The sequence below is a fragment of the Tachypleus tridentatus genome, chromosome 1 (genome assembly GCF_004210375.1).
Source record: "Tachypleus tridentatus isolate NWPU-2018 chromosome 1, ASM421037v1, whole genome shotgun sequence".
Taxonomy (NCBI): domain Eukaryota; kingdom Metazoa; phylum Arthropoda; class Merostomata; order Xiphosura; family Limulidae; genus Tachypleus; species Tachypleus tridentatus.
The window spans coordinates 8,056,404-8,077,396 of record NC_134825.1 but is presented as its reverse complement, the minus strand read 5'-3'; the positions used below and the strand labels follow the sequence as shown (position 1 = coordinate 8,077,396).

At 31.7% G+C, this 20,993-nt stretch overlaps 2 protein-coding genes across 4 annotated transcripts in view; both read right to left on the bottom strand.

The window, feature by feature from the left end:
• The window catches only part of metro (membrane palmitoylated protein 7-like protein metro), a 59,613-nt gene extending 57,586 nt beyond the window's left edge, over positions 1-2,027 (bottom strand). For 2 of the 3 annotated variants that reach the window (XM_076479048.1, XM_076479125.1), the window contains exons 1-2: positions 1,926-2,027; positions 921-1,025 (exon numbers count right to left, since the gene is read on the bottom strand). The gene's annotated coding sequence lies outside the window, so the exon portion shown is untranslated. The remainder of the gene's footprint in view (positions 1-920; positions 1,026-1,925) is intronic. The other variant, XM_076479207.1, reaches the window with a different exon arrangement.
• A 4,741-nt stretch (positions 2,028-6,768) lies between these two features.
• LOC143223650 (DNA topoisomerase 2-alpha-like) overlaps positions 6,769-20,993 on the bottom strand; it is a 61,724-nt gene continuing 47,499 nt past the window's right edge. Inside the window, exons 21-23 of the mRNA XM_076451921.1 lie at positions 18,205-18,369; positions 12,101-12,258; positions 6,769-10,943 (exon numbers count right to left, since the gene is read on the bottom strand). Of these exons, the coding sequence (XP_076308036.1) occupies positions 10,788-10,943; positions 12,101-12,258; positions 18,205-18,369 (479 nt within the window). The 3' untranslated portion in view covers positions 6,769-10,787. The remainder of the gene's footprint in view (positions 10,944-12,100; positions 12,259-18,204; positions 18,370-20,993) is intronic.

The following is a 20,993-nucleotide window of genomic DNA, read 5'->3' as shown; positions in this document are numbered from 1 at the left end:
CAATTAAGGTCATAGTTTAAAAGTAAGAAAATATTACTTCAACTTCCCTGAATACATTTTAAATTTATAGTTATCATTTCTCCAAAGTAATTTCTTTTTATCACTTCAAATTTTGTGAGACACATGTTCCAAGTCATTTCAACATGGTGATGAACTGACATGCTTCGTATGCAGTATGTATACAGATTATGTAGTTACATGAAATTCAATATTTATAACCTAATAGATACTTATTTGCATTTATTCAAACTTTACAGTGTTAACAATTTTTAATTATTTTAATTACTAATTCTATGATTCTTGTACATACTTCTGTATAAACTCTGGATGTAAAATTTTCCCACAATTGGTATACATTAATTAAAACATCAGTGTGGATTACATTGCAAGGCATTTCACATTTTTCACCTAAAAAATCAGACAGTGTTGAACTTTTGGAAGAGTTTGCACTACATCCATATTCACAAATCTGAATCAACAACAAAACTAATTATTGTTTAAAAACCAGGAATTACATTTTATACCCTAAAGTTTGAGCTACAATGATAACATATTTTCAAGTTTATATTTTCCTGCGAGTACCTTTAATATGTAGAAAGAACACAGACATATTAGATTTCTAAATTCAAGGAAAACTTTTAAATCTACTTAAATAGTTTTAAACTCTCAAATATTTTAGAATCTATATTCTGTTATTTAAGAAAGAACAATAACTATTTGGAAAGTATTGAAATAAGATAATCATTCCAGATTTGGAAGGATTATAACAGGAAAGACTGAAATTAACATTTTTTAGTAAAGCAAAGGCCTTAATAGAAACATATTTGAGACTTTAGAATCACTGGAAGTTTGGAATCCATAAATCCAAACAATGATTCTACAAAAAAGCCTATGCAGACAGTAAGAGTAAAAAGCCAAACCTTAAGACACAGATATCTTAGACATGATTCCAGTTGAGGCAGTTTTGTTTGTTTTCCAGCAGGGTGGTCAGCCTATGGAATAGTTTTCCTCAAGTGTGGTCAAACCTGCAAAGTAGTTTAAGAGGAGACTAGATAAATTAAAGAGGAGAGCTGGATGCAGAGGTGACAAAGGAAAACTGGACAACCTATATGAATAGATGGAGTTAAGTGCCTTTTGACTGTTATCTCAGTGTTTGCTGAGAAATTCAAGCTCTGCATAGCCTATTCACCAATTTTTATCATCTGTTTTAGCTATGTAAAGCAATATATACATAAAATATTTATAAATTGTTATTTAAGATGGCTCAAGTGACACAGATAAACACAACTTTAAAACCATGTAGCTCCAATGCTTCAACAGTTGGAATGAGATTCCAAATTCATGTTTCTTTATGTTGTTGTTACAATCACATTCAAATCAAGATTGTTTGTACAACATCAAAAGAAACGTATGGTACACTAACAGTTCTTGTATGCTATAGAACACAGATGATTTAATCAAGTTTAAAAAATTAATTAAATGATCTTCATTGTAATTTCAATAACATATAGTTTGAAACTGTCACCGAAGTACATCTCTGAATTAAGAAAATAAATAAAACAGAGCTAAAAATTATTAATAAAAATATGTTTATACGGTTTTGTCTGTCTCACTGCATTTGTAGGAAAGAAGTAAGTGCAAAGTGGTGACAGACCTTACTGTAATATGGTAAGAAAGAAACAAAAACCTGGAACATTCCTTCCTTACACGACGACTAGACAGTGTTACTTGTACTATTACTGCTACTACTACTACAGTACAAGTAACGTGATTAACGTCAGTCACACTCACAGATAAAGTTACTTACGACTTATGTTACTGCACTTAGTAATATATGATAGCAATTCTATTATTAGTATTAGTTGTACGTCGTTGAAAAAAAAACTTCATAATTGACACTTATAATACAACAGCACATTTCATACCTCAACATTTAATTTGAAGTTCTATGCCACTCAACAAATATATAAACTACCCCAATAAGTTAACCAACTCTATCGTTTACAGTTTTAGTTTATCCCACAAAAGATTGGGTATAGCAGAAAGCGCCCTCTGATAAATGTAATTTTGAACTTATTCGTTATTATTTATACGCTGTTTCTATACTTCGTGTAATTACGTTCGTATTTTTCTTTGTGATTAGATTACGTTTTTTCGAAAAATGAATCGACTACTGAAAAAAAACACTTGAAATAATTCATACAATTACCATTGTTTATTCAAAGCTCTAGGGTTTTTCCTTTTATTTCGAACATGTTCTGTATTGTACATTGGGTAAAACATATTTAGTTAATTTTTGCCATTGGCATGGCCAGGTGGTTAAGACACCCGACTCGTAATCTGAGGGACGCGGGTTCGAATACCCGTCACACTGAACATGCTCACTCTTTCAACCGTGGGGGCGTTATTGTGTTACGATCAATGACACTACTTGTTGGTAAAACAGTAGCTCAAGTGTGTGTGGTTCGTGGTGATGATTCACCGCCTTCTCTCTTGTCTTACACTGCTAAATTAGGGACGGCTAGCACATATAGCCCTCGTGTACCTTTGCGCGACCCTTGGATTACGATCTGAGTGCCTTAATTACTTGGCTATGCCGGGCCCGCTTGTTACTGATCTATTAACGAGAGAACTCTGCAATTAGGTTTGTGTGTTAGGCATACGTAGGTATCAGAGTTTCAATATCTTGTTTGTGACGGTAGACCTACAAGTGAGCATAGCCTGTAGCAAAGTTATATAAAATAATTTATAGTTTTTCACATGGCATTATTTTGGCTAATGATTCAAAATAATTCGTCTAATGACAGACATGTTTCAAAAGTTATGACAAAAGTGGGATTACTTTGGTGAAAATTAAATAGAACTTTGTCTAAATTTCAACTTTAATATAATAAAAAAAGACTGTAAAATGTGATTAAAACTTTTCTGGATTTGATGAAACAATTAAACGAAGGTCAAGAAGAAAGATAATATTAGATTAATGAAACAGGAATTTAAAAGAGGGTTAAAAGGACAAAATATTTAAATAGAAGAAAAATAAATATGACTGGGAACCAATTGAATTAATCTATTGAATTTTTACAGAGGGAGTACGTAAACAAGATGTGAGACGTTCAGAAAAGGAGCTGTAAAAACAAAATTGAAGAAGTACAAAAATCTATATAAAAAACTATGAAGTACAGAAAAATTATAACATCAAGATTAATGAAGTTGAAAAAATACCATGGAAATTAATTAGTAGTTTAACCAGTCTTTAAGCCCTCTATTCTATTTGAAACTCAGAACGTGAGCAGCCGTGAAGTGAAAGCTCTTTCAAAATGCTGCCTAAGAAATTTTAGTTCTACAGTTCGGCCCAGCATGGTCAGGTGGGTTAAGGCATTTAACTCGTAATATAAGGGTCGCGGGCTCGAATCCCTGTCACATCAAACATGCTCGTCCTTTCAGGGCTGGGGGCATTACAATATGACGGTCATTCCCACTATTCGTTGGTAAAAAGAGTAGCCCAAGAGTTGGCGGTGATGACTAGCTGTCTTCCCTCTAGTCTTACACTATTAAATTATGGATGGCTAGCGCAAATAGCCCTCGTGTAGCTTTGCGCAAAATTCACAAAAACAAACAGTTCTACATTTTGAGCATTCATAGTATCCATAATCATAGTATGTTCGAGGATTAGATCAAATACTAGAATATCTATTTTATTATTTACATACGACTTTTTTTAGATCTTGACTATTTATTTGTGGTTAATATCAGAATCATTTGTTTTCTGGTCTGCTAAGAAATCAAGATATGGTTTGCTTTAAGGCAAATACTTCCCTCTCCTTTCCTTGACAGACACAGTATCTTTAACCAATTTATTATACCTTGCATCAATGAAATTCTTAGCAAATGCTATGATTAATCTTTCTACATGTAATTTGTAGAAAGCAGGGCATCATTTTAAAAGAAATGTTAAATGAAGTGAGAATGCTCAATGCATCACTCCCTGTTTCAAATACCCGTCCCACCAAATATGTTGGCTTTTTCAGCCGTGGGAGCATTATAATGTTATGGTTAGTCCTACTATTCATTGGTAAAAGAGTAGCCCAAGAGTTAGAAATGGATGGTGATGACTGGTTGCCTTCCCTCTTGTCTTTCACTGGTAAATTAGGGACAGCTAGTGCAAAAAGATTGCATGAAATGCATAACAAACAAGAAAAGCTTTCATGCATAGATTCTGTAATTGAAATACAATGTATCAATTGCCAGGTGTAGGATCTTCAACAAGGAGTGATGTGTAATAAAATTGTAATGGAACCCACTGATCAAGCATTTTATCCAAAGTTTGCTTACTGTCTAACCAAGAACAATCATTTAATGTATTTTACAGCCTAAAAATAATTAAAGTATCCATAGAAACAAAACAGGAATAGTTGTATATACACTATCGCTTTGACAATAAAATTCCATGGACATATTTCTTTTATCACAGGTGAAATGAATGACCAACATCATTGCATTTTTTTTTGTTAGTATAAAAGTAACTCAGTTTCTTATAGCTACATTGAATATTGCAAATGAGGATATTGTCTAATCAAACAGTCTTAGTAGTTCAATTTGCACAAGTGGGTACATATACAATACCTATTGTAGTCTCAAAACCATCATTGCATTAAACTGCACACACACACTTCCATCTGTTTATATCAAATCTTTCATCTGTGATTACTGACAAAGTTGTATCTCTTTGCTTTTCTGCCAACACATCATTAAAAAATGGTGAAACATTTTGTTTAACAAAACTAAAAACTTTAAAGTATCCACTATTGGCTTAGAAGGAATGAGCTTTCTACTTTGTCTCACAGTGGTATAATGGTACTTCTGTCGAATTATACCGCTAAAAAAATAGGTTCCGATACCCGTGGTGAGCAGAGCACATATTTAGCTTTGTGTTTAACAACAAATAACAACATCAACAGTAACAGCTTTCTAGTTCATTTGGGAAGGAATATGGAATATCATTTTGTACTATAAATATAAGCATGTGTACTTCTGCTTGAAATATCTTGTTAAGCCTGATACTAAATTCAGTAAGCTTCTTACTTCTGCTTGTTCTTACAGTTACATTCAATATTTAAATCTATATAATATTCTCATTTTCATAACAAAATGCAACTAAAGTATTACAGAAACTGCAAAAAGCAATCACATGTGCTTAGTAGTTTTAATCAGGTTTTGAAAACCTCTATCCATGATATTTGTAAGACTAAGCATATTTTGACTTCTTTACTCTTTGTTTCTTGATAGATTAACAGCTCTATCATTTGAAACCATTAGAAATAAATTGTAAAGTATTCTACATTTCAATTTTGCAGGAAATTTAATTTAAAACTTTTATTTATTATCAGTTTATCTGAACTTTTATTACAAATATTGTTTGTCAATTAACAGTGGTATGTACAAATTACTATAATGCTTAATCCAATGTAATTTTCTCCTTCTGATTCTGAAGAAAATCATATATTTCAAAGTAAATAAAACTGTTGGTAAATTAGGCTTGTCAAGTAAAATAAACTGTAAAACTCAGGAGAAACAGTAACCTTGTAATATGTCAGTTATCAGCATAAACTTTCACTAGCTTTGTATCATAAAGGAACTCAAAATACGATACGTAATGATAATGGTGTATATGGTCTTCTTTCATTGACACGTTCTTTTAAACCATATGGTCATGTCATCTATAAACTGGTCATGTGCCAAAAGTTCACCATTATACGAAGAACATGAGGGTAAGATGACTAAGCAAGTCTTTCTAAATTTTTCATAAATACGCCTATAGTCTTTATTCCATACCCTGTTCCAGAACTTTCCTCTGGATAATTCTTTCTGTTTCAATACTCCAAACACATGGTGACTGCTAAAGTTTACTAGTTGTCATGGCTCTCAGCTCTAATGTTACTCTGTAGTTAAAAACATAATTTTTAAATGAACAGCTTTCTGTTTGTTATTCACTGTTTGGCCCATTTACCCTAGAAATTACTTCAGGCTCACTTAAATTCTGATAGTACCTTGCCATCATAATATTTTGGTTTCTTTATTGGCTGATTTTAAACTAGCTACCTGATGCGTGCAACTGGAGCTGGAAATGTCAGACTGAAGCAATCCAGGAAGCTCCTTCAGTTACAAGTGTAAATCAAATAAGCTATGTTCTACACCTTTTAGCAGATGAAATTCATAGCTAGAATACCTGAGATGATGTAAAAAGAGGAGCGACTAGTTTGCTCTTTACATTTAATAATTCGTTTCTTGGTTGTATCTGCCATTATTTGTCTGTCAGGAAATCTCTTTTGTCTGACATTACCACATCACTACATAATTTGACTTTTTCCTATTTATAAGAATGATGTAATTTGAAACTTTCTTGTGGATTTTTACTACATAAGGTAACCCAGCTCTTTTGTTTTTATATTTCTATTAAGAACAGAGCCTCATGCAAGTCTATTATTACATATTACCTGATACTTTCTTGTTTCTGTTCAAACAATATCTTATTTCAGTTTAAAACTAGGTTTTACTGCATGACATTATTTAACTTCTGTTTAAAACAAGGATTCCCATACAGGTTTTATTATTATCTGATATTTTCTTGTTTCTGTTTAAACAATACAGCGTGCTGATTACTACTACACAGTGTAACCATTTCTGTTTAGAACAGAATGAAACAGATATTTATCTTTAAAAATCACAAGTGAATTTAAGAAAAGACACAAGTAATCATAACACTCAAAATGAACATCACAAAAACCACATTTATTGCTGTTATCTATGTGGTTCACTGTTCTTGGCAAGTAAAAGCAGAGCAAAAAATCATCCCTTGTAATAAAAACTGGTTTTGTAAACAACAGGGTGAAATTAAAATAAATATTGGTTCATGTAAACCCGTTCAGCATATACAAAAGTGTAAGATTTTATTATACCATACTACCAAACCAATGTTTTTGTACATCAGTTTCACAATACCCACCAAATACATAATGGTAGAGTAACAGTGTATATAAAGGAAAACAATTCACATCGATTAAAATGAGTGACAACCAGTAAAAATGTAATAATATTATACACTTGGACATACTACTACAGCTAATAGCAAGTCTCAATATCAGTAGTATTACAGCAAATATTAGGACCATACACTGAAAGATGAACTTTGAAACTATATTTATGCTGGCTTATCACACACCTTTGTTTTTGATAACATTAACTGCAATAGTTGCACATTTCTGTAGAACACACTCAAGAAAGAACAATGAACTAAGAGTCACTACTCTAAGTTTTAAAATGAAATACAAGTTATATTTCAGTTTTGATGAAATGTTCATTTATCAAATGTTTAAGAACCAGGTAGAAATAAATAAAGCCTGTCCAAAAATGTGGATATTTTGAGGTCTGTATGTTAAGTTATCAAAGATGACGTAACAAATCATAAACACACAGTATGGAAATACTAAGATGTATTAAAAGAAACACTGTTAACCTTTAAAAGTCACTAATAATAAAGTCCAGCATTATTAAAAATATGAATAATAATGAAAACACAACTGTTAATAAGTCATAGTTACAGTGGAACAGTCAAAACTGTTAGGTGTATAAACAATGGTACTACAGTTACATATGGACCAATAAACTTTTATTACTGTAAATATATAATGAATTCTGTGATAAACACCACACATTATGAAAAACTCTAATTTTAAAACAATAACTACTAATTTAGTCACATAAATTATACTAGTATAATGCAGTTTTTTATTTATTTATAATCTGTAAATATTTAAATGTCTATTTAAGTGACAACTGTCTATTTCTCCCTCAACATTTCAGTAAACACATACGTTCGCAGTTTAAGGTTTACTTCTAACAATTCCGTACTTTCATGAGTCAAATGATAACATAAAGAAATTCATGTTATGCTGCTTCATAGTTTATACATTATTGTTTATAATTCTATGAACAAATAATGACAAAGATAATTCATCATGCTATGCTCTACACAGTTCAAAATTTACTCTTTTTATTGTTCATATTATAGAATTATAATGTGGCAAACACTGATAAAAAATTCATTAATAATAAATAAATATCACCATAAGCCACAGCCATAACAGTGTTTAGGCAAGTATAAATCAGAAATATTCTAAAACTGAAAATACAATATTATAGGGAATAAAGGCTGTAAGTTATACAAACAAACAAAACGTTCTTGTTCACTTGGCACAAATGGTTAGATGAGCAGTAAAACTGTTTGCACAATATCTGAAAAATACTCATATTAAGAAAATTAATTTTCTGTATAATCTTTACATCTGATTAGCTCCTGATGTAATAAGACTTTGTACTTGTCCCTAGAAAGAGAGAGCTATGCTTCAGAGGATAGATACATTACTCAAAATATTTTAATTCAAAAGTGCAATGTTTTCCTAAATTTTTATAACAGTTTCCTACAGCACTGTTTCACTTTACTTATTTAAACAATAATACACTATTGGGCCACATTCCTGAGTACACTTCTTAAATCAGCATACAACTTTAATAGGGTTTACATGTTTCCTCTTGCCATAGCAATTAAATTCTTCCTCATTTGGCATACCGTTTTAAAGGATAGTCTGGAAGACACAAGAACATTCATATCGAGAGGTTACAACATTCCAGTGTTAGACCCTACATTAAGATAATAGCCTATTTTAAATAATATAAGGGTTTCTAAATTCTAAAGACACATTTTCACATACATCAATCATGACTTTTTTCATTTACCTAAAAACACCTACTACCTGAGACTAAAAAAACAGAAATCATCTTTCAAAACTGAGAACATAAATATTACCCATCAGCCTCAGCTGTCAGTAAATGGAAAACTTTTATCTATTTGTTAACTTTACATCATCCTTCTCTATAATTCTACTTAGTGAGAAGTGTAGGCACAAGATCTTACCATTACAGGACATTTGTTAATATAATGTTTTGAAAAGTACCACTGAAGTATGAAAAGAAGTCATGTTATTTGTTTGTATGTATGAAATCAAGATATGTCTTCTTTCTCAGGCATGCTCTTCACACCAGCCCAGCTATATCCACTTAACATATTTTATTAAAGGTCAGCAAAAGACACTTTTCAGTGTATTGTATATGTCTAGGCTCTATACCTATACAGTTATCTTTATTGTTAATATAGAAGAATATTAACAAGGTTTAAAATGAGAAACATTCAGACAGCAATGAAAGATTTCTGACTGTCCATCAGGAGCTGTTTTTTTTAAAATAAATAACCTCTATAGCTTCCCTCATTTCTCCTATTTTTCCATTTTCAGTAAAAGCTGCTTGAGATATAATTTCTATTCTATAAAAGATATTAAAAGGTTTATGGAATCAGTTCTACTAAAATTAGGTAGTGGAAGTAATATATTAAAAATACAAAGCATTCAAGTGTCACAGTAAGTCAAGTGTGTTTTGCTGTTAAGCCTAAAAGGTCTCAACACTTTGTCAGCTTTAAGACTTTTACACCAATATGATACACTATTTCCTGAAAGCTGACATATTGCAACTCAAAATGTCCTACTTACACAGCAGTTAATAATAAACAGTCAGAGTAACTAATCAGTATAGTTACATACTGTTTGTTATCTTCAAAGAATGTAGATTAAACTAAGTCACTACTCTAGTATTTTCAACTTTGTTCATCAAGGTGAGTACAAGTTCATTTAGAAATAAAAATATTTCTCATACATTTATCTGTAACAGAATAACAATTCTGACAACAACCTCACAGAAGAAAAAGATACCATGACATGGTACATAAATTTAAATGTAATACTAATATTAAATGTGAACTTAATTTAACAATGGTGAACCTATATTAGGTTTTTTCTGTAATGTTAATTTTTGAACTAAACTGAATAGAAAATTCACTATATTCAGAAAAGGAGCCAAACCATAAATACCAGACCACACTTACATACTGACTGGAATAAATACATTACAGTAACATTTCACTCACAATTTTCACTGTTTTCAGAGAGGGAAGTACTACAGCAAAGTCCTAAAAAAACCAGTAAGGGTTATAAAATGCCAGAAACTTGGTACAATACATTATTTTATGGAAATGTGGGGACGGACCACGTACAAGAAGAAAAACCTTGTCTAAACTATAGTGTGAGTGGGGAGAACTTACAAATTGTTACAATAATGATCTGTACCAAGTATGATTGAAGTGGTGATTTTTTTTTGTTATAATTTCTGTATTTTACACAAATACCTTTCAAGCAAAAGCCCTAAAATATTTGTTTTACAGTTAATTTAGTTAAAATTGAAGTTTGGTGTGGAATGATGAATAATATGGTTTATCGATTATAAAAAAAAGTGAAAAAACCAAAAACAAATAAAAGATCTTGAAGACACCCATGTTCTATTGCTGACATACTGTAGTTTAGCACAACAAATTCAAAAACAAAGACAAGCATTTAGACCACCCACAGTATCTGAAAGAACTTGAATTATCAAATGATGAATATGGAACACACAAAGAAACCTACTGGAGATTTCCACAATGGATTGTCATCCATTCTGGTAAAAGTAACATTTGATAAAACATGTCAGGGCAGAAAACAATTTCTTTCTATTTTGACAACAGTATCAGCTGTAAAGTTATAACACTATTTTCTGATACAATTTACCACTTTCAGTTTGAAATTAGTTTCCCTGCCCTTCATTCATGATGGTCAGAAAAAGGGTTGAGCTGATTACACTACTGTTCAAAAACCTTCGTCGCTAGATTCGTCACCAAAGTTATACTTAATTGGAGCACAGGAGCGTGCCGGGCGAGATCTAGGAGCAGGGGCACTGCTGCATTTTATTTCAGGTTCATCACCATTATCATCACTGTCTGATTTAGCCTTTTTCTTCAGATCCTGTTGTACGGAGAAGATAATTTCAATTAATTAAGCGGAGATCAGAATGAAGTTAAAATGAGCATATTTTAACAAATATAATTAATATTTCCAACATTACAACAGCAACCAGAAAATATTCACTTCTTATTTAACTGAAAAACTCTTACTTGCTTACTCTGATACAATCAGTAGAAAATTCATAAGTTCACACATTGTTTCACAAGAACAAGTAACATAACAATGTTGAATAAACAATTAATGTCATGAAACTAATCAACAAATTACAGCAGTGTTTTTGATTAATTCAAAGTTGTTTTGCTTAATTATTTGTTATTCGACTTGAAAAACTAGTAAACTAATAAAATTAGTATTTCCATTTAACATTGTTTTTGGTTATTCCAAATCTCATTAATTATCTATCATGAAGTAACGATCTGGACAATTAATCGATTATCATATTCCACTAGCTGACAAACTTTAACAATGGATTTTTGATTATTCCGAACCTCATTAATTATCTATCATGAAGTAACGATCTGGACAATTAATCAATTATGATATTCCACTAGCTGACAAACTTTAACAGTGAGTTACAAAACTTAAGCAAGAATTTTCTGTGAATATTTCTGTCTGGCTGGATTCTTAGTTCAGTCACACAGTGTTATTGAATAACATCTTAACTCACTAAAACAACAAATGAATGAATTTATAATTTTAGTATTAAGAAAACTGTATAACAATCTAAGAAGCTCTTGGTGATTCTGGCATTTTATCATATGTATGTTTAGCTTTAGAAATCAGAGACACTTGTCAATTACAGTAAAAGGTCTAATTAATTATGAGCCTTAAATATCATTATTATTCAATATAAAAGACTAAAAATATACTGGAGTACAGGAAATTAATTTTAAGACTCATGCACAAACACAACAAATAACCCATTTCTAAGAACAATAAGACTTACAGCCAACCATGTCATTTCAAACTCAGAATTGGGCATTATATAGTATAATAAATAATTCACACAGTTTTAACACTTATGATGGCTTCAGTACATGCTGGGCAACTGAGAATAGTTCTTAAACATTTAATAAGCTGATGAATTAATTAAAAGGCAAACATAATTCACTAATGACCGTAAATAAACATTTTTCCTTAATCTAATAAAAATTTACTTTTTTAGGACGCTTTGCTGGTTTTGCAGTAGATTCTCTTTTCTTCCTCTTTTCTCCACCTGCAGTTGTAGGTTTTTTAGATGGAGCACGAGACTTCTTAACCTCAGGAATAAATTCATTGTCTGAGCCATCAGATCTATCCTCCTGCTGTTTCACTACTGATACAATAAACAAGAGCTTTATCTTAACAGATCTATCCCCCTTGTGTTTCACTACTGATACAATAAACAAGAGCTTTATCTTAACAGATCTATCCCCCTTGTGTTTCACTACTGATACAATAAACAAAAGTTTTATCTTAACAGATCTATCCCCCTTGTGTTTCACTACTGATACAATAAACAAAAGTTTTATCTTAACAGATCTATCCCCCTTGTGTTTCACTACTGATACAATAAACAAGAGCTTTATCTTAACAGATCTATCCCCCTTGTGTTTCACTACTGATACAATAAACAAAAGTTTTATCTTAACAGATCTATCCCCCTTGTGTTTCACTACTGATACAATAAACAAAAGCTTTATCTTAACAGATCTATCCCCCTTGTGTTTCACTACTGATACAATAAACAAGAGCTTTATCTTAACAGATCTATCCCCCTTGTGTTTCACAACTGATACAATAAACAAGAGCTTTATCTTAACAGATCTATCCCCCTTGTGTTTCACAACTGATACAATAAACAAGAGCTTTATCTTAACAGATCTATCCCTCTTGTGTTTCATTACTGATACAATAAACAAGAGCTTTATCTTAACAGATCTATCCCCCTTGTGTTTCACTACTGATACAATAAACAAGAGCTTTATCTTAACAGATCTATCCCCCTTGTGTTTCACAACTGATACAATAAACAAGAGCTTTATCTTAACAGATCTATCCCTCTTGTGTTTCACTACTGATACAATAAACAAGAGCTTTATCTTAACAGATCTATCCCCCTTGTGTTTCACTACTGATACAATAAACAAGAGCTTTATCTTAACAGATCTATCCCCCTTGTGTTTCACTACTGATACAATAAACAAGAGCTTTATCTTAACAGATCTATCCCCCTTGTGTTTCACTACTGATACAATAAACAAGAGCTTTATCTTAACAGATCTGTCCCCCTTGTGTTTCACTACTGATACAATAAACAAGAGCTTTATCTTAACAGATCTATCCCCCTTGTGTTTCACTACTGATACAATAAACAAGAGCTTTATCTTAACAGATCTATCCCCCTTGTGTTTCACTACTGATACAATAAACAAGAGCTTTATCTTAACAGATCTATCCCCCTTGTGTTTCACTACTGATACAATAAACAAAAGTTTTATCTTAACAGATCTATCCCCCTTGTGTTTCACTACTGATACAATAAACAAAAGTTTTATCTTAACAGATCTATCCCCCTTGTGTTTCACTACTGATACAATAAACAAGAGCTTTATCTTAACAGATCTATCCCCCTTGTGTTTCACTACTGATACAATAAACAAAAGTTTTATCTTAACAGATCTATCCCCCTTGTGTTTCACTACTGATACAATAAACAAGAGTTTTATCTTAACAGATCTATCCCCCTTGTGTTTCACTACTGATACAATAAACAAGAGCTTTATCTTAACAGATCTATCCCCCTTGTGTTTCACTACTGATACAATAAACAAGAGCTTTATCTTAACAGATCTATCCCCCTTGTGTTTCACTACTGATACAATAAACAAGAGCTTTATCTTAACAGATCTATCCCCTTGTGTTTCACTACTGATACAATAAACAAGAGCTTTATCTTAACAGATCTATCCCCCTTGTGTTTCACTACTGATACAATAAACAAGAGCTTTATCTTAACAGATCTATCCCCCTTGTGTTTCACTACTGATACAATAAACAAGAGCTTTATCTTAACAGATCTATCCCCCTTGTGTTTCACTACTGATACAATAAACAAAAGTTTTATCTTAACAGATCTATCCCCCTTGTGTTTCACTACTGATACAATAAACAAGAGCTTTATCTTAACAGATCTATCCCCCTTGTGTTTCACTACTGATACAATAAACAAGAGCTTTATCTTAACAGATCTATCCCCCTTGTGTTTCACTACTGATACAATAAACAAGAGCTTTATCTTAACAGATCTATCCCCCTTGTGTTTCACTACTGATACAATAAACAAGAGTTTTATCTTAACAGATCTATCCCCCTTGTGTTTCACTACTGATACAATAAACAAGAGCTTTATCTTAACAGATCTATCCCCCTTGTGTTTCACTACTGATACAATAAACAAGAGCTTTATCTTAACAGATCTATCCCCTTGTGTTTCACTACTGATACAATAAACAAGAGCTTTATCTTAACAGATCTATCCCCTTGTGTTTCACTACTGATACAATAAACAAAAGTTTTATCTTAACAGATCTATCCCCCTTGTGTTTCACTACTGATACAATAAACAAAAGTTTTATCTTAACAGATCTATCCCCCTTGTGTTTCACTACTGATACAATAAACAAGAGCTTTATCTTAACAGATCCATCCCCTTGTGTTTCACTACTGATACAATAAACAAAGTTTTATCTTAACAGATCTATCCCCTTGTGTTTCACTACTGATACAATAAACAAAAGTTTTATCTTAACAGATCTATCCCCCTTGTGTTTCACTACTGATACAATAAACAAGAGCTTTATCTTAACAGATCTATCCCCCTTGTGTTTCACTACTGATACAATAAACAAGAGCTTTATCTGAACAGATCTATCCCCCTTGTGTTTCACTACTGATACAATAAACAAGAGCTTTATCTTAACAGATCTATCCCCCATGTGTTTCACTACTGATACAATAAACAAGAGCTTTATCTTAACAGATCTATCCCCCTTGTGTTTCACTACTGATACAATAAACAAGAGCTTTATCTTAACAGATCTATCCCCCTTGTGTTTCACTACTGATACAATAAACAAGAGCTTTATCTTAACAGATCTATCCCCCTTGTGTTTCACTACTGATACAATAAACAAAAGCTTTATCTTAACAGATCTATCCCCCTTGTGTTTCACTACTGATACAATAAACAAAAGTTTTATCTTAACAGATCTATCCCCCTTGTGTTTCACTACTGATACAATAAACAAAAGTTTTATCTTAACAGATCTATCCCCCTTGTGTTTCACTACTGATACAATAAACAAGAGCTTTATCTTAACAGATCTATCCCCCTTGTTTCACTACTGATACAATAAACAAAAGTTTTATCTTAACAGATCTATCCCCCTTGTGTTTCACTACTGATACAATAAACAAGAGCTTTATCTTAACAGATCTATCCCCCTTGTGTTTCACTACTGATACAATAAACAAGAGCTTTATCTTAACAGATCTATCCCCCTTTTGTTTCACTACTGATACAATAAACAAGAGCTTTATCTTAACAGATCTATCCCCCTTGTGTTTCACTACTGATACAATAAACAAGAGCTTTATCTTAACAGATCTAACCCCCTTGTGTTTCACTACTGATACAATAAACAAGAGCTTTATCTTAACAGATCTATCCCCCTTGTGTTTCACTACTGATACAATAAACAAAAGTTTTATCTTAACAGATCTATCCCCCTTGTGTTTCACTACTGATACAATAAACAAGAGCTTTATCTTAACAGATCTATCCCCCTTGTGTTTCACTACTAATACAATAAACAAAAGTTTTATCTTAACAGATCTATCCCCCTTGTGTTTCACTACTGATACAATAAACAAGAGCTTTATCTTAACAGATCTATCCCCCTTGTGTTTCACTACTGATACAATAAACAAGAGCTTTATCTTAACAGATCTATCCCCCTTGTGTTTCACTACTGATACAATAAACAAAAGTTTTATCTTAACAGATCTATCCCCCTTGTGTTTCACTACTGATACAATAAACAAGAGCTTTATCTTAACAGATCTATCCCCCTTGTGTTTCACTACTGATACAATAAACAAGAGCTTTATCTTAACAGATCTATCCCCCTTGTGTTTCACTACTGATACAATAAACAAGAGCTTTATCTTAACAGATCTATCCCCCTTGTGTTTCACTACTGATACAATAAACAAAAGTTTTATCTTAACAGATCTATCCCCCTTGTGTTTCACTACTGATACAATAAACAAGAGCTTTATCTTAACAGATCTATCCCCCTTGTGTTTCACTACTGATACAATAAACAAGAGCTTTATCTTAACAGATCTATCCCCCTTGTGTTTCACTACTGATACAATAAACAAGAGTTTTATCTTAACAGATCTATCCCCCTTGTGTTTCACTACTGATACAATAAACAAGAGCTTTATCTTAACAGATCTATCCCCCTTGTGTTTCACTACTGATACAATAAACAAGAGCTTTATCTTAACAGATCTATCCCCCTTGTGTTTCACTACTGATACAATAAACAAGAGCTTTATCTTAACAGATCTATCCCCCTTGTGTTTCACTACTGATACAATAAACAAGAGCTTTATCTTAACAGATCTATCCCCCTTTTGTTTCACTACTGATACAATAAACAAGAGCTTTATCTTAACAGATCTATCCCCCTTGTGTTTCACTACTGATACAATAAACAAGAGCTTTATCTTAACAGATCTAACCCCCTTGTGTTTCACTACTGATACAATAAACAAGAGCTTTATCTTAACAGATCTATCCCCCTTGTGTTTCACTACTGATACAATAAACAAGAGCTTTATCTTAACAGATCTATCCCCCTTGTGTTTCACTACTGATACAATAAACAAGAGCTTTATCTTAACAGATCTATCCCCCTTGTGTTTCACTACTGATACAATAAACAAGAGCTTTATCTTAACAGATCTATCCCCCTTGTGTTTCACTACTGATACAATAAACAAGAGCTTTATCTTAACAGATCTATCCCCCTTGTGTTTCACTACTGATACAATAAACAAGAGCTTTATCTTAACAGATCTATCCCCCTTGTGTTTCACTACTGATACAATAAACAAAAGTTTTATCTTAACAGATCTATCCCCCTTGTGTTTCACTACTGATACAATAAACAAGAGCTTTATCTTAACAGATCTATCCCCCTTGTGTTTCACTACTGATACAATAAACAAGAGCTTTATCTTAACAGATCTATCCCCCTTGTGTTTCACTACTGATACAATAAACAAAAGTTTTATCTTAACAGATCTATCCTCCTTGTGTTTCACTACTGATACAATAAACAAGAGCTTTATCTTAACAGATCTATCCCCCTTGTGTTTCACTACTGATACAATAAACAAGAGCTTTATCTTAACAGATCTATCCCCCTTGTGTTTCACTACTGATACAATAAACAAGAGCTTTATCTCACAAATGTATCTTCTTCCTGCTTAACAGATTTATCACTAGTTAGAAAAAAACAAAAAAATTTCATCAAAAAGAAATGTATTGTGAAAAATACTAGAACTGTAAAGTCAGCTTAAAAATACTAGAAGTGTAAGAGGGGTGGAGAAGATTACTTTAAAAGCCTGAAGTAAAAACAGACTATTTTAACACACACACATACATATTAATGAAGTAAAAACAGACTATTTTAACACACACACATACATTAATGAAGTAAAAACAGACTATTATAATACATACACATACATATTAGTGAAGTAAAAACAGACTATTATAATACATACACATATTAATGAAGTAAAAACAGACTATTATAAAACATACACATATACATATTAATGAAGTAAAAAGAGACTATTCTAATACATACATTATTAATGAAGTAAAACAGACTATTCTAATACATACACATATTAATGAAGTAAAAACAGACTATTATAATACATACACATATACATATTAATGAAGTAAAAAGAGACTATTATAATACATACACATATTAATGAAGTAAAAACAGACTATTATAATACATACACATATTAATGAAGTAAAAACAGACTATTATAATACACACACATATACATATTAATGAAGTAAAAACAGACTATTATAATACATACACATATTAGTGAAGTAAAAACAGACTATTATAATACATACACATACACATATAAATGATAAATTACTTTACAGTTAAAATACCTTTGGTTTCTTGTTGTTTACTGGCTCTCTCATCGTCTGTGCTGGAACCACTATCAACTGGTTTTGCGGAGGGAATGACTGATGGTTCAACGTTGAATGAAGAGACAGACTCATCAGGTTTCTTATCTGGAGAGGATCCTCCCAATAAAGAATCAAAGAGCCCATCTGTTGCAACATAAGAAGATATATACATAATTCTCTTTGCAAGTGAATGTGATCATATTTTCTTCCAACATGCAAAAGGAGAACTACTGCCTTCAATCAGCAGAAACACAAAAGAATTAGGTTATCAACAGGGTGTTTTTCAAACATATTTCTATCTTTTGGTACCATCATGTAGTCCCCCAAAATATAAATATGGATTTTAAATAACTAATCTTAATGGTCAAATAATTATAAAATTAAAAAATGTTTAATTACACAGTTTAAAAATACACTATTATCATTGATTTAAGCAATCAGTTGAAGTGTTCTAGTTATTTTCAAGTATTTCAGTTAACATACAGTTTATTAAACTTCCTATACCCTCTTGTTGTCAAACATATCATGTTAGAGAAGAGTCATAATCCCTGCTTTCTTTGATAGTACCTTGAAACCTCTTTAAAAGAAAAACAGGTCAAATTTGAGAAACCAACAACTTCAGATAACCTTACGAAATTAAGTCTGCCATCAGTGATGATGAGAAAACCCACTTGTAGAGAAAAATATATATGTAAAAACCAATAGCTAAACACATGTTGAAGGGGGTTGTGTGACTGAGTGTAGGAATGTAGAGGGTGTGCTTAGATGTTTGATTATATTTATTAATATAGGTATAAAGGTGTTTCATGTGGTCAGCTATTGGTCAGTTACCTCTTTCTTTCTCTGTGAACCTGACGATGACTGAAGAAGGTCAAAACATTGTTCGCTTCTCTACAAAATCATTTTCTCAACCCAAACCAGCCATTTTTACACAAACAAGTCTGCCATGATAAGCCAATTTCAGAAAGCAAAACTTCAGCAAGTTACTTTTGGATTTAAAAATCAAATTATAAAAACATGAAAGTTCCCAAATTACATTTAACAAGTGAAACGACAACAATTTAATGCATTATTTCTCTACTTCAACATACAGAAATTACTCTTTCAACTCTCTTGCTACTGGTAGGTCAAAGAGCATATGTCATGACCTTTTGGAAAGTTACATTCAAAATATAATTAAACAATTTTATAAGAATAAAATTGGCATCAAAACAGTTAAAAAATTAAATATAATACAAGTTTTAAATTTTTAATTTTAGAAGAAGTATTTTTAAAAAACAATCTTCTCTAGTATGTGAATCATCACTTCTGTCCTCTAGGCCTTTTTCCTTCTCTAATCCATTTACTAAACCTATCTGAAGTAAAGGATTCAATATAAATTACTTATTACAGCATACACATCACAATCAGTAGATAGCCTAATGTGGCTTAGCTATAGGAAATCACATCACATATGTATCACAAAGGCAAAGTCTAATTTGTCTAGTTTTCAAGAATATCTTTTATGGTGTCATAATCTGGAAAATTAAACCCACCTATCACAAATAGTTCTCTGTAACAGTTTACACTATATTATTTATAATTGATAGAAAAACAAAGTTTTAATATATCAAATTATTTTGTTTTCAATACAGTACTGTCTTTTTCTTCTTCAGTCTGAAAATTTATCTTGTAGTGTTCGATTTGAAAAGCTTCAAAAATTATTTTAAGATTTTTGCATCATAATCAGAAGGCCAGTTACATTATCATTTTGCTTTATGCATGTTATAATTCTCTGTTCTTAGGTGCATTATGCAAGTAAATAAAAATTATTCAGGATGCTTGTGCTATTAGTATAAAAAGTAGGATTAAATTTCACTGGGAACCAACAGGAAAAACAAAATATATATATGTATGTATGTTCCTTGTTTTTCATGTTTTTCTTTCTTTATTATTATAAAAATATTAAAAAGTAAGAATTTGAAACATCTAAAGCTATATAAGGTTAGATTAGGTAAGAAAACTGAAGATAGTAATCATTTTTGACAAGATATGCTCGAGGACAGCTTGTGCATAAAGTCCTTCAATACATCAAGCTATGTGTCCACTAAGTAATTTACAACTGATCAAGGGTAGATTAGTTAGTTCAAGTTCAAAGGCAATAAAACAAAAAAAAATTAGTTATAAACAGATATATACTGCTGCTACCAACTTAAAGCAATTCAAAATAAAGAACTGTCCTTTCTAGCTACTATCTGTAGTCATTATAGGAACAAAAAATGTGTAATTCAGATTTATTCATATTTGCTTGTGGTGGTTACAAGGCTGATCAAGAATAGATACAATAAGAAATAAAATATACTCTTCAAAACAAGAAGCGCAAAAGGGATATTTTTGTTATTTTAAAGAGAAATATATGTAATAACGTTACAAGTTCAGAGTATGTGCTGTTACACGTGTTAAGGCACTGATTGTCAGACCAAAATGACAATAAAAGTTGTGCACTTTGAAAATGGAGGAAAACATCGGATTTTTTCGCCAAAATGCACGCATGTCCAATAAATTTGATTGAGAGATCTGCATGTTCTGCAAGTGCAAAATCCCTATAAAAGTGACGGGTTTTCGGTTTCCATAGCTCAGTGTTAAGCCACCGACATGCAATACAGTTATGCCAAGACTGACTGAAGCACAACGCAACAACGCCATTGGTCGCTTGGAAGCTGGCAAATCTCGATTAGATGTTGCCAGAGCTGTGAATGTCCACCAAAGCACCATCATAAGGCTATGGA